This window comes from Caenorhabditis remanei, chromosome IV (genome assembly GCF_010183535.1).
Source record: "Caenorhabditis remanei strain PX506 chromosome IV, whole genome shotgun sequence".
Classification (NCBI taxonomy): Eukaryota; Metazoa; Nematoda; class Chromadorea; order Rhabditida; family Rhabditidae; genus Caenorhabditis; species Caenorhabditis remanei.
This window is the reverse complement of record NC_071331.1, coordinates 22,121,062-22,134,790: the sequence shown is the minus strand read 5'-3', so window position 1 is coordinate 22,134,790 and position 13,729 is coordinate 22,121,062. Positions and strand designations below refer to the sequence as shown.

The window sequence follows — 13,729 nt, the reverse complement described above, 5'->3', positions numbered from 1 at the left end:
CTTTGTGTAGATTTACGAAAGTTGTCATATCCAATAATACCGTAACCCTTTCAGATCTACTCCAAATCCCTCAATTAATAGATTTTCAGATTCAGCTCGTTCTCAGCTTTCAGAAAAGTACCCACAAGCCCCGGTTCTGACGACTTTGGGTCCCACCACGAAAACTACAGTAACCCTCCGTATATCGTGTCGAGACTCAAATTGCTTAGTATATAGGCTTGTGGGTACTTTTCTGAAAGCTAAGAACGAGCTGAATCTAACTAGACTACTCTGAAAATCTGAAACGTGTAATTTTTTTGAAATCAATTATTATTTCATTACAAGCTCGGGGTGTAAATAGAAATCTCGAAATCACAATTTGAAAAAAATGGCGGAAAATTGAATTATTGCACTTTTGGTCACTAACAGAGAAAAAAATGGAAATGGCGGAGCTTAGGAATGGCAAAATCTGAAGAAAAGAAGGGCAAAACTATGCGTGCGCCTTTAAATTCCGATAGAGGATTACTGTAGCCAATTTAAAGGCGCACGCATACTCTGAAAAATTTTCTAACTAATTAAATCAAGCCTCATCAAAGTTATCCAATGCGTATTCAATGTCTTCATCCGATTTCACGGTTTCCGTCGATAACAAGAGACGCAGAGAAGCCAGACACAATCTTCTGACCTACAAATTCAATTTAGGGGTTACTGTAGTTGTCGTGGTGGGACCCTTACCGGTTTCTCATCATGATTTATCGATTCCCTGGCGAGCACATGAGCCAAAACTTTCAAATCGTTTTCGTAGAACATTTTGGTGAGCACGGCTTCGCCGAGCTCAATCACGTGGTGCAGAAATTTGAGACGGCGGACTGAAAAACTAAATTTATTAACAAATTCAAGAAAATTTCTGCATTTTGAGCTAAAAACCATAAAAATTGAGCAAAAATGGAGAAAGTTATGGAATTTCGAAACTTTTCGAAAATCTTCAAACACAAAAGTGGCTATAACTTCTTATATTTTTGAGTGATCTTAAAATTTTTTATTATATTCAAATTCAGCTCGTTGAGACGATTCAAATGACTATACTCATGACTAGGTTTTGAGCAATTCGAATTTTGAGGCCATACTTTGTACAAAACTACCGTAACCCTTCCAAATTAACTCCAAAACTCTCAAAACAATGATTTTCAGATTCAGCTCGTTCTCAGCTTTCAGAAAAGTACCCACACGCCTATATTCTGAGCAATTTGGGTCTTGACACGATTTACGGCGGGGTACGGTAGTTTTCGTGGTGGGACCCAAAGTCGTCAGAACCGGGGCTTGTGGGTACTTTTCTGAAAGCTGAAAACGAGAGGAATCTGAATATCACAATGAGAATCTGAAATGTTTGAGTTTTAGACGGAAAATTTCAGAAAAACTCATTTTTCGAAAAAAATTTTTTGGAATTTTTCAAATTATGAAATATTTCAATTTTCTGTAACCCCACCTGTACACTTCCGATTCATTTCTTGAATCAACACTATCCCGAATTCCGAACACGAATACGGATCATCTCTCATCGGTTCGAACAGTGAAAAAGGGGCGGAGTCTTGTTGGTTCTCCAGAAGGCCGCCGAAATTTGTGCATAGTTCTAGGACGTCCGTTTTGTGATAGTCGTTGATGTGGTGGTAGAGACGACGGAAATATTCAGTGTTCAAGTGGTCTGAAAAAAAATTTTAACTTCCAAAAAAAATGATCTGAAAATTTTTGGCTGAAATTCAAAATTTTCAGATTCACATTGTGATATTCAGATTCAGCTTGTTCTCAGCTTTCAGAAAAGTACCCACAAGCCTAAATTCCAATCACTTTGGGTCCCACCACGAAAACTACAGTAACCGGCCGTAAATCGTGTCGAGACCCAAAATGCTTCAAACCATGGCTTGTGGGTACTGTTCTGAACCGTCTCAATTAGCTGAATCCATACTTGTCATTTGACGGGCCGGCCCGGCGGGCCGGCCCGGCCCGGCCCGGGTGGCCCGGCCCGCGGGCCGGGCCGGGCCGGGCCAGGGCCGGGCCGAGGAAAAATTTTGCCGGCCCGGCCCGGCCCGGTCGGCCCGGGTGGAAATTTTTTTTTAATTTTTGCACCCCAAAAATAATTTTCAAGTGCTTTTTTATCACTAAATTCACTGTAGAACTAATAAAAATCGTCAATTCAGTCGAATTTTTGCAGAAAATGCCCCAAACACCACTTTTTCTAAAATTACTGCTGAAAAAAACATGTTTTTTGAAAAAAAGTCGCTTCACCCGGGCCGACCGGGCCGACCCGGGCCGGGCCGACCCGGGCCGGGCCGACCGGGCCGGGCCGGGCCGGGCCGGGCCGGGCCGGTGAAAATTTGGAAATCGGCCCGGCCCGGCCCGGCCCGGCCCGGCCCGTGACAAGTATGGCTGAATCTGAATCTTTAAAAACTTTGGTGAATACTCAAAAACTGAAAAAGTTAGAGCAGTTTTAGTTTTTTGAAAATTTCGAAAATTTTCGAAATTCTATAACTTTTATAAATTTTGCCCATTTTCAACGGTTCTTGGCTAGAAATGCGCCATTTTGTCTGAATTTGTCATGAAAAATAATTAAGATATGCTTGACAAGTTTAGGTGGCTACAGTAACCCAATTTTTTCGGGTTACTGTAGTTTTCGTGGTGGGACCCAATATAGTCGTGTGGGTACTTTTCTGAAAGCTCTTGTTCTCTGGAATTCAGATTTTATATTTGAATTGTCTGAAAATCTTTTCCAACAAATTTTTTCTCCTCACCCATCTGCTCCAACGGCACCGCCACCTGATCCACATCTCCCTCCACTGAATACATCAACGCCAGAATTTTCAGCGCGGGAATTTGAATTCCATTTGATTTTTGAGTCAGCGGGACCAAAGAAATCGCTAATTGGGTGTCCAGAAGTGTCCTTTTCACTGGTTCTCCACATTGCTCCATGAGCACTTGCAAAGTGGTCAGGAGGTGCTCTCGGACAGTGTCGTTTTGGTCCTAAACATAAAAATATTGATTTTTTGTTATAAAAACTGAAAATTTTAGAAAAAATAACCCAAAAACCAAGTTTTTAGGTCGAAATTTGGGTATTTTGAGCTAAATGTCGATTTACGGCGGCTTGTGTCGATTTACGGGAGTCACCGTAAATTGACATCTAGCCTCGTAAAACATAATTTTGTTGTAAAACTGAAAATTTCAGCAAAAATAACTGAAAAACCAAGTTTTTCGACCGAAAATGGCCTTAGTGTCGATTTACGGCGGCTGGTGTCGATTTACGGGAGTCACCGTAAATCGACATTTAGGCTCGTAAATCCACACACTTACCGTCTGCAAGACAATCAATAACTGATTTAACCAATCCCAATGATTCGCGGAGATCACGGCTAACGGAATACGACGGTCCGTTTTTTTCTGAAAAAACGATTTTTTTTGAAATTTTTTCGAAAAAAAATCAATAATTACCACAATATCACAAAACACCACTAACTGAGTGCAGATGGTCTCATCGTCTTGTTCGGCGGTGTAGCTTAGCTGGAATTATTGATTGATTTTTGATACTACAGTAGCCTGGATCAGTTTTTGGGTTACTGTAGGCACTTAAACCTATATATCGGGTCCTGAGTAGTTTTAATGACAAATACAGACAAAATTACGCATTTCTAGCTAACAACCGTTGAAAATGAGAAAAATTTGAAAAAGATACGGAATTTCGAAAATTTTCGAAAATTTCAAAAATAAAATCTGCTCAAACTTTTTCAGTTTTTGAGTATTTTATAAAAATTTTGCAGATTCAGATTCAGCTCATCGAGAGCTTTCAGAAAAGTACCCATATGCCATGGTTTGAAAGATTTTGGGTCTCGACGCGATTTACGACGGGGTTACTGTAGTTTTCGTGGTGGGACCCGAAATGATTAGAATCTAGTCATGATTATACTCATTCGAAGCGTATTGACGAGCTGAATTCAAAACTATCAACATTTTTGATATTGCATGAAATCTGACAGACTTATAGTAGTCTACTCGACGCGAAAACTACAGTACCACGTCGTAAATCGTGTCGAGACCCATCTTTCTCAGAATATAGGCTCGTGGGTACTTTTCTGGAAGCTGAAAACGAGCTGAATCTGAAAATCATAAAGAAAATGTCTGAAATTCAAATTTGGAGGAAAATTTTTGAAAAAAAATCGAAAATTTTTTTTTTGAATTTTTTCTCAACAGAGCGCGCTTTCTTCATTTTTGTTTATTACTGTAATTTCCTGCACATTCTCACCTCCTGTTTCTCCTGAAAACTATCAAAAAGTGCCGCCGCACTCTCCTCCAGAACCCTCCGATCATGACAAGTCGCAATGTCGACTTGGTAGTTTTGGGAGCATTTTTCGAGTGTTGTAAATGTTTCAGATGATCTGAAAATTGAGAATTAGGTATAGACAAAAGATAAGGAAAAATCTGGAATTTTCAGACAAAAAATACCAATTTTTTGGATTTTTTCTCCAAAAATTTGAATTTTTAAACTTCCCGCGCAAACCAAACCCGCTGAATTCGAATTTTTGATCTATTTCTCACCCAAGATGCGGCTTTAGTATCTGTAGCACCGATTGGAGTGCAATATCACAATTGACCAATGGAGCGTCGGTGACCGCTCGGATTGTGTCCACACACTCGGCTATCAGCTTTTGTGGGTCGAAAGAGAGGGTGTACATACCCTGGAACCAACGGATAATGATAAGAATCAAAAATAGAAAATTTGAGAAAAATCGCAAAAAATTTTTTTTTTTCAAAAACTGAGTTTTTCTGAAAATTTTTGTCTGAAATTCAAAATTTTCAGAATCTCACTGTGATATTCAGATTCATCTCGTTCTCAGCTTTCAGAAAAGTACCCACAAGCCCCGATTCTGACCACTTTGGGTCCCACCACGAAAACTACAGTAACCCGCGCGTAAATCGTGTCGAGACCCAAATTTTTCAGAATATAGGCTTGTGTGTACTTTTCTGAAAGCTGAAAACGAGCTGAATCTGAAAATCACAAAATTGAGGGATTTGGTGAAGATCTGGAAGGGTTACGGTAGTTTTGGAAATGAAATGCTCGTAAATCCACATTAAAACAGAAAAAGCCTCTCAGCTCTCGCAACAACGAACCTTTTCAAACACAAATTTGCAGTTTTTACCCCGGATAAATAATTTATTTCTTTTTGATTAAATAATGCAAAGAAATCAAGCACACCACCGAAAAATTTTTGGGACGAAAAAAGGGATACTGTTGAAATGAAGGCATCAGCTGGGAAGACGGACTAGTAGAAGGGGAAGGCGAATATACGAATTTTCGAGTTTTGATGAAAAAAATTGTGAATATCCGAATTTTTAGGAGAGAAAGAAAGATTTTGATTGGGTTGGGAAATTACAAAAAAATGGGTATAGAAGAAGTGGGAAAATGAAGATTTTTGATCGATTTCGGTAGGAGAGGGGCCAAAAATAGGCATTTTTCAGGTAGATTTAGGCAATTTTTAGGCTGAAAAACGAAAAAAAAGTTTTGAAAATTTTTTCAAAAAATGAGTTTTTCTGAAATTTTCGATCTGAAACTCACAAAATTTCAGATTCTTATTGCGATATTCAGATTCAGCTTATTTTCAGCTTTTAGAAAAGTACCCACAAGCCCCGACTCTGAACATTTTGGGTCCCACCACGAAAACTACAGTACCCCGCCCCGTAAATCGTGTCGAGACCCAAATTGCTCAGAATATATGCTTGTGGGTACTTTTCTGAAAGCTGAGAACGAGCTGAATCTGAAAATCGCAAATTCAAGTCATTCTACTGCTAAAATCGATCAAAAACCTTTAAAAAATGAGTAAAAACCGGAAACCATTTAAAATACTTTTAAGGCCGTTTCAGGCCGTTTTCGGGTCAAAAAACGCCGATTTTCTCGTTAAAATTAATTATTCTGGCGGTGCGGTGGCGGACATTCGAGTAATATGACTGCGAGTCGTCAAATGACGAGCCATCGCAGTGATTCGTCGGAACAAATCGCCGTCGGGGGTGTCCAATTCCATTTCTGCCAGAAAACGCGCGTATCCCTCTCGGTCGTCTGATCCGATTGCCAAGAATGGGACATAGCCGGACGTCGGAGTGTCGTCATCTGAATCATCCAAGTCGAAGAGGAAGTCGGCGACGTTGAAACGGCGACGCGCGTGTGGAGACTCTCCTGGAAGAAAATTGGTTAAAAAATGTTTGGAAAATTGAGTTTTATTTGTAGATTTACGGGTCTTGTTGTGGATTTACGGGACTATTGGGTGGATTTACGGAGCTAGATGCCTTAAGGGTGGATTTACGAGGCATGTTGTGTCGATTTACGAGCCTAAATGTCTTAAGTGGGGATTTACGGGGCTGTTGTGTCGATTTACGAGATTTGTGGATTTACAGGTTATTGGGTAGATTTACGAAGCTAAATATCTTTGATGTCGATTTACGAAGCTAAATATCTTTGATGTCGATTTACGAAGCTAAATATCTTTGATGTCGATTTACGAAGCTACTCTGTGGATTTACGAGACCATTCGTGTGGATTTAAGAGACCCCTTGTGTAGATTTACGAAAAAGTTTTATGTGTGGATTTACGAGACCAATGTGTAGATTTACGAACCCTTGGGGTAGATTTACGGAGCTAGATGTGTTATGTGTGGATTTACGGGGCTATTGTGCGAATTTACGAGATCCCTTGTGTAGATTTACGGAACTAAATGTCTTATGTGTGGATTTACGGGCCCTTGGTTAGATTTACGGTGCTATCGTGTAGATTTTAAAGTTTTTGTGTCGATTTACGAGCCTGTCTATTTCAAAACTACAGTACCTGGATCGATGGAACCATCGGGAAGTTGATGTTTGTAGAAGCATTTGTTGCCGAATGGACATTGTCCGCGAGTCACGTTTTTCTAAAGAAAAATTCGTTTTTTGAGTGTTTTGAATGGATTTTGACTTGAAAAAGGAGATTATTCGGGCTGAAATTGGTCTCAAAAGTCAAAATTCTTGAAAAAATGGCTTTTTATCAGAAAAATTATCTAAAAACGCCGGAAAATCGGTTCTTCAGCGGGCATTGAGCGAAATCATAAATTAAAATACGAATTTTCGATGGTTGAACTTGAAAAATACATTTTTTAATTCCAAAATGGCAATTTTTCGGTGAAAAACTGCGGAAACTGATAAATTCCTCATTTTCGGCACCAAATTCAACATAAATTTATAATTTGAGCTTTTGATCCAGATTTTCGAGTGATCTACTTGGAAAACTGGATTTTCGTCGTTTCTGATCAATAAAATCATGAAAATGTTACATTTTGTGCTGAAAGCTGAGATATTCACCAGTTTTCCAATTTTCTAACTCGGAAAACTGGATTTTGAGTCATTTTTGTCGTTTTCAGCTCAAACCTGTCATAAAAATGTCATTTTTAGGACGACAACTGTGATTTCCACCAGTTTTCCGATTTGTTAACTCGGAAAACTGGACTTTACGTTATTTTTTCGTTTTCAGCTCAAAAAACCCCCAAGAAGCCATTTTTTGAGCTGAAAGCTGAGATATTCACCAGTTTTCCAATTTTCTAACTCGGAAAACTGGACTTTACGTTATTTTTTCGTTTTCAGCTCAAAAATGACCTTTTTTAGTCATTTTTGAGACGAAAACCGTGATTTCCACCATTTTTCCGATTTTCTAACTCGAAAAACTGGATTTTAAGTCATTTTTGTTCAATTTTTGTCGTTTTCGGCTCAAAAATAACCCAAAAAAAGCAATTTTTGAGCTGAAAACTATATCTTTCACGATTTTACACCAATTTCAACCGATTTTGACTAATTTCAGCCCGATTTCCATCCAAATCGTTCCCTTACCGCTGTGTAATATTTGCAAACTTTCGCCCTCATATTCTCCTTGTACATTTCAATCAATAAATCCTTCTCCTCCCCATTTTCGACCCAAAAAAGCGACGGAATCACAAAATCCGAGTGTTGACGGCACTCTGGACACGATCGGACAGTTTTTGTGTCCAAATCGACGGATTGTTGATCCCGTGTCCGCCACTGTCGGATACAATCCAGACAGAAACAGTGTTGACATCCGTTGAGAATTCCGAAACGGAGATTCTTATGTAATACATTTTCCATACAGATTCCGCACGTCTTCTGTTCGGTCTTCTGGAGCATGAAGGCTCGTTCCATCTCTTGTGTGTGAGATTCGAGGCATTCCTGCAAAAATCGGAGAAAATAGATGTTTTTAAGCGATTTTTGGTGCAAAGTTTTTCGGCTAAAAATCAAGAAAAAATTGAAATTTTTACAAAAAAAAAGAGTTTTACTGAAATTTTCGGTCTGAAACTCCAAAATTTCAGATTCTTATTGCGATATTCAGATTCAGCTTGTTTTCAGCTTTCAGAAAAGTACCCACAAGCCTATATTCTGAACATTTTGGGTCTCGCCACGAAAACTACAGTAACCCGTCGTAAATCGTGTCGTGACCCAAAATGCACAGAATATTGGCTTGTAGGTACTTTTCTGAAAGCTGAGAACGAGCTGAATCTGAAAATCGCAATTTCAATTTCTGAAATCGACCAAACAGCCATAAAAAATGTAAAAAATGAGTAAAAACCGGAAACCATTGAAAATATCAAGCGATTTTTAGTGCAAAAATTGCAATTTTAAGCGATTTTAAGACTGAAAATTGGGATTTTGAGAATTTTTTCATTTTGAAATCGAAAAATCTTTTTTTTTAGAATTTTTTCATTTTGAAATCGAAAAATCTTCTTTTTTTCTTCAAAACGGTGTGAAAATCGCAGTTTTCTGCTCAAAAACATGATTTCTATGCCGTTTGAGCTGGAAAACTGCGATTTTCACCAATTTTTCACTAATTTTCACCGATTTTTCCGTACATTTTGATGTAATTTCCTCAATTCTTGATTAGTCGGATGAAGACACCACTGATGACACATATCGCATAGATCTCCGTGTGCGAATGGACACGCGAAGTCTTTTCGATTGCAATCACCGTTTTTCAAGTGATACGGACACATTTGGGCGTCCGCCGTCAACGGAGAATTCGATGAAGACGTCGAGCCGTCGGGTGATGACGTGCCGCCTTCAGATGACGTCAGGATACGCGAGGAGGCGGCGGCTGCGTACGATATTGGTGGTTGGGTGCCTGGAAATAGAGAATTGAGGGTTTTAGGATGAAAATATGGTTGGAAATGTGATTTTCTGGCTGAAATATTGGGTTTTCGAGCAATTTTGAGGCTAAATGTCTAAAAATGGTGTCGATTTACGGGCCAATGGGTGAATTTACAGAGCTAGTTGTCTTATGTGTAGATTTACGAGATCACTCGTGTGGATTTACGGAGCTAGATGCCTTATGTGTGGATTTACGGGTTCTTGGGTGGATTTACTGAGCTAGGTGTCTACTGTGTGGATTTACGCTGCTTAATGTCGATTTACAAAACCCAGACAGAGCTTCGTGACGATTTACGGAGCTAGATGTCTTATGTGTGGATTTACGGGCTCTTGGGTGGATTTACGGAGCTAGATATCTTATGTGTAGATTTACGAGACCCCTCGTGAATATTTACGGAGCTAAACGCGTCACGTGTGGATTTACAAGCTCTTTTGTCGATTTACGAAGCTAAATGTCTTAAGTGAGGATTTACGAGTCGTTGGTTAGATTTACGGGACTATTGTGTTGATTTACGAGCTACTGTGTGAATGAATTTACGGGCCCTTTGGTGGATTTACCAGACTTCATGTAGATTTACGGGACTAAGCGTTATGTGTGGAGTTACGGGGCTATTGTGTCGATTTACAATTGAAAATGTGATTTTCCGGCTGAAAATCGGGTTTTCGAGCGATTCTGAGGATTTTTAAACTAGAAAAAGGCCCAAAAGCATTATTTTTAAAGATTTTAACCCGAAAAATGACAATTTTTGGCGATTTTTGACTGAAATTTTTTAAAACGATTTTCAGACGAAATAACGAAATAGCTATTAAAAGCCGGAAAATCGGATTTCTGAGCAATTTTTAGTCAGAAAATGGAATTTTCCATCTTTTCCAATTATAAATCGGCTGAAAATCGTTCGAAAATGCTACTGTAATTTTGGGTCGTTTTTCCATGATTTTTGACCAATTTCAGCCAAATTTCTCACCATTTCCCACAGATTTTTCCGATTTCTTCATCCAACTCGGTACGAATTCAGTCGCATCGATATTGAGCCCCGGTTGAGCCAATTGAATGGGACGAACTCGAGGAGTGATTACTGTCGCTGTGAGTTTTGAGGATTTAGAAGACGACGAAGAAGAGGGAGAAGACGTTGATGGACATTCGTCATTCTTCGGACGAGTATGAAGAAAACGGCACGCTTGACCGAATGAACATCTGGAAAATAATGGAAAAATTGGTTTATTTTGAAGGAAAAATGTCAGTTTTAAAGTGAATTTGGATTCTGGGCTGCTGGCGTGTCTTTGACGCGTTTTTAGAAATTCATAAAACGTTCAACGCTCTGGAAATGATAATTTTGAAAGACTGGCGTGCCTCAGACGCTTCTTAAGACCCCGAAAAACGCATCGAAGGCGCGCCAGAGCTTTTTTATTCCGATAACACAATGAAAAGTGTATTAGTTTCGTGCAGGCTGGCGCGCTTTAGACGCGTTTGAGAACTAAACGGGACAAAGGCACGCCAGACCGCAAACCTTTCCCTATTTTCACATTTATCGCTTTTAAATTCAATTTTCATTCGAAAAATCTGAATTTATATATATTTTTCATCAATTTTCAACTTTAAAAAAATGTTGGTAGTTTTTATCAATTTTTAGACCTAAAATCTAATTTTCCTTCGAAAAATCTGAATTTTCATTCATTTCTCTCAAAAACGGCACGCTTGACCGAATGAACATCTGGAAAATAATGGAAAAATTGTCAATTTTGAAGGAAAAATGACATTTTTGAAGAGAAAAATGTCAAAAAATCCCTTTTTTTGAGCGGAAATCCATAAAAAATGACCAAAAAACCAATTTTTTCGAGGAAAATTTAGTTTTGGCCCTGAAAATTGACAATTTTTGGCGATTTTTGACTGAAAAGTTCAGATTTTTTAACGGTTTTTAGTATAGATCAGGGATGTGCCTATGGAGGCGCTTTGGGCGCTGAAAGATTTCAAAGTGGGCGAAAATGCGACGAGAGAGAGTGCGTAAAATCGAGAGAGTGTGTCTGCGTCTCTCCATTTCGCACACTCTTTCTCGTCGCATTTTCAAATTTCGGCTGAAAATGCGAGGCGCTCAACGCCACCCGGGCACATACCTCGTATAGATAGCAAAATACTGAGTTAAAGCTGGGAAATACGATTTTTGACCAGTTTTTAGTGAGAAAATGACAGCTTCCGCTGAAAAATCAGCATTTTCAGCAGTGTTATAACTCGAAAAGCTGGAAAATTGTTTTTTTTTTTCAATTTTCCTTCTAAAAATCGGAATTTTAACTCATTTTTCTCTAAAAATGGGGATTTTTCTCATTTTTCCACATTTTTCGTCTTAAAATCTTGAATTTTACTCTAAATTCTGATTTTCTAGCGATTTTTCATCAATTTTCCCCTAACAACACCTTTTTTCTGCAGCTTTCATCTATTTTTTAGCTTTTAAATCGTTTTTTTCTTCGAAAAATCTGAATTTTTAGCTATTTTTTCTCTAAAAAATGGGGATTTTCCTCTTCTTTTTCACATTTTTCGCCCAAAAAACTAAATTTTTTTTTAGCTATTTTGCAAAATTTCGCAATTTTTCACAATTCCTCATCCCTAAAAAACACGAACTTTCCAACCAAATTGAACTGACAAATGTTCTCGTTTCTCGTCGCAGCGTCGTGGATGAATCTGGAAATTTTTGATTTCAAAAAGATAATTAACTAATTAATCAATTAATTAATTACGTGCACGCGTTGCCTTTCGAACAGATTCCGTTGGCAAAGTAGCGACAATCAATCGGTTGTTGTGGTGGTGGTTGACGTCGCATTTTGGGGCTGAAATTAGACGGAAAATCGATAAAAATTGACGAAAAAATGATTTTTTGAGCGAAAAAACCGGTTTTTTGAGTATTTTTTCAGTGAAAATAGGGTTTTTGGAGTAAAAACTAACGATTTTGATAAAAAATCAGCTTTTTTTGACGGGAAAAACTGGTTTTTCAGTATTTTTCAGAAGAAAATTGAATTTTTTGGGTTAAAAATTCATGATTTTGATGAAAAATCAGCTTTTTTGACGGGAAAAACCTGGTTTTTCAGTATTTTTCAGAAGAAAAATAGGATTTTTTCAGTTTTTCCATTGAAATCTCAATTTTTGCTCCGGAAACGACAATTATTCAGCTTTTTTCCAGTTTTTTTGGGTGAAAAATGGATATTTTCAGCAAAAATTGAGTGGAAAAGACTAAAAATCACACAATTATCGATTTTCGCTTAAACAACCGAAAATTCGAGCATTTTTCGACAGAAAATAAGGTTTTCTGTTGAAAAATCGATAATTTACCCACAATTCAACCTAAAAACTCGAAAAATTCAAGAAAAAACGTCCAGAATCAACAAAATTCGATTTTTCGAATTTTATCGATTTCCAACCTTTTTTTTCGGTTTTCAACCATTTTTGGAGGTTTTTCAGGTTTAAAAATCGCTGATTTCTCTGAAAAACCACCTAAAAACTAGCAAAATTCATCAAAAACCGTCTAAAACTCACTAAAATCGAATTTTCTAAATTTTCCTCTAGAAAACCCAATTATTCCGCATTTTTCGAGCTAAAAATCAATTTTTAACACTCAGAACGTCTCAAAATCCGAAAATTCATGAAAAAAATATTAAAAAATGATAAAAAACGAGCGAAAATGAGGCGAAAACTCGATAAATGACAACGAAATACGCAGAAAAAATGAAGTGCAGTGGAGCGCGTTTGCATCAAGTGGGCGGAGTCATGCGTCGGAAAAGCGCGGGAATTTGAATTTGAGTTTTTGTCGAAACTATTCTCAATTTCAGCCGGTTTTTCAGTTTTCAGACGGTTTTCATGGTCAAAAAAATCTGAAAATGTAGATTTTTAGCTATAAAGTGTAACTTTAAATGTTGTATCTAAAATTTGAATTTTTCCTCCAAAAATTGAGTTTTTATGACTTTTCCATGTGAAAAGTGTGTTTTCGGCGGTTAAAAAATCACGAAAATTTCAAAAAATCTCAAATTTTTCCATTATTTTCGCCTATCTGCATATTTTCACCCCTAGAATCCATTTTTGACGCTGAAATCGCTTGAAAATGACAAATTACTATGGAATTTCATGATTACATTTAAATTATAGCGACGAGAAGAGGGAGAGAGAGAGACAGAGAAAAAGAGAAAAAAAATTGAAGATTAGAAGAATTACAGTAATCGAAGCGGTAATACAGTTGAAAATATGGATTTTCAGGCTTAAAATTGGGATTTTCAGTGGAAAAAATAGAAAATTCACTGATTTTTGGACTAAAATTGGGAAATTTTGGTAATTATGAGAGAGCAATTATCGATCGATTCGGGACGGAAAACTGGGAAATTTTGGGGAAAAAAGATCAGATTTTGGTAGGGAGTGGTGGAGGGAGAGAAATGGGATTTTTGAGTGGAAAAATTGATTTTTGGGGTCGAAAATCGGTTTTTCTAGCTGAAAATTGACTTTTAGACCCAAAAATTGCAAGAAATTCGAATTTTGGCTTTCAAAATCGGATTTTTA

General features: G+C 37.7%; 2 protein-coding genes across 2 annotated transcripts; both read right to left on the bottom strand.

The window, feature by feature from the left end:
• Window positions 1–559: 559 nt before the first annotated feature.
• On the bottom strand, window positions 560–4,697 carry GCK72_015732 (uncharacterized protein; the record flags this gene model as incomplete). Its single annotated transcript, XM_003098985.2, has 8 exons — window positions 560–664; window positions 715–848; window positions 1,466–1,681; window positions 2,766–2,994; window positions 3,322–3,408; window positions 3,460–3,528; window positions 4,268–4,400; window positions 4,561–4,697. The coding sequence occupies 8 exons, from the start codon at window positions 4,695–4,697 to the stop codon at window positions 560–562; spliced, it is 1,110 nt and encodes a 369-aa protein (XP_003099033.2).
• A 1,230-nt stretch (window positions 4,698–5,927) lies between these two features.
• On the bottom strand, window positions 5,928–12,008 carry GCK72_015731 (uncharacterized protein; the record flags this gene model as incomplete). The annotated part of the gene is made up of 8 exons (XM_053731094.1): window positions 5,928–6,193; window positions 6,839–6,920; window positions 7,870–8,223; window positions 8,901–9,169; window positions 10,161–10,390; window positions 11,308–11,430; window positions 11,810–11,869; window positions 11,926–12,008. The coding sequence occupies 8 exons, from the start codon at window positions 12,006–12,008 to the stop codon at window positions 5,928–5,930; spliced, it is 1,467 nt and encodes a 488-aa protein (XP_053585866.1).
• Between the last annotated feature and the right edge of the window lie 1,721 nt (window positions 12,009–13,729).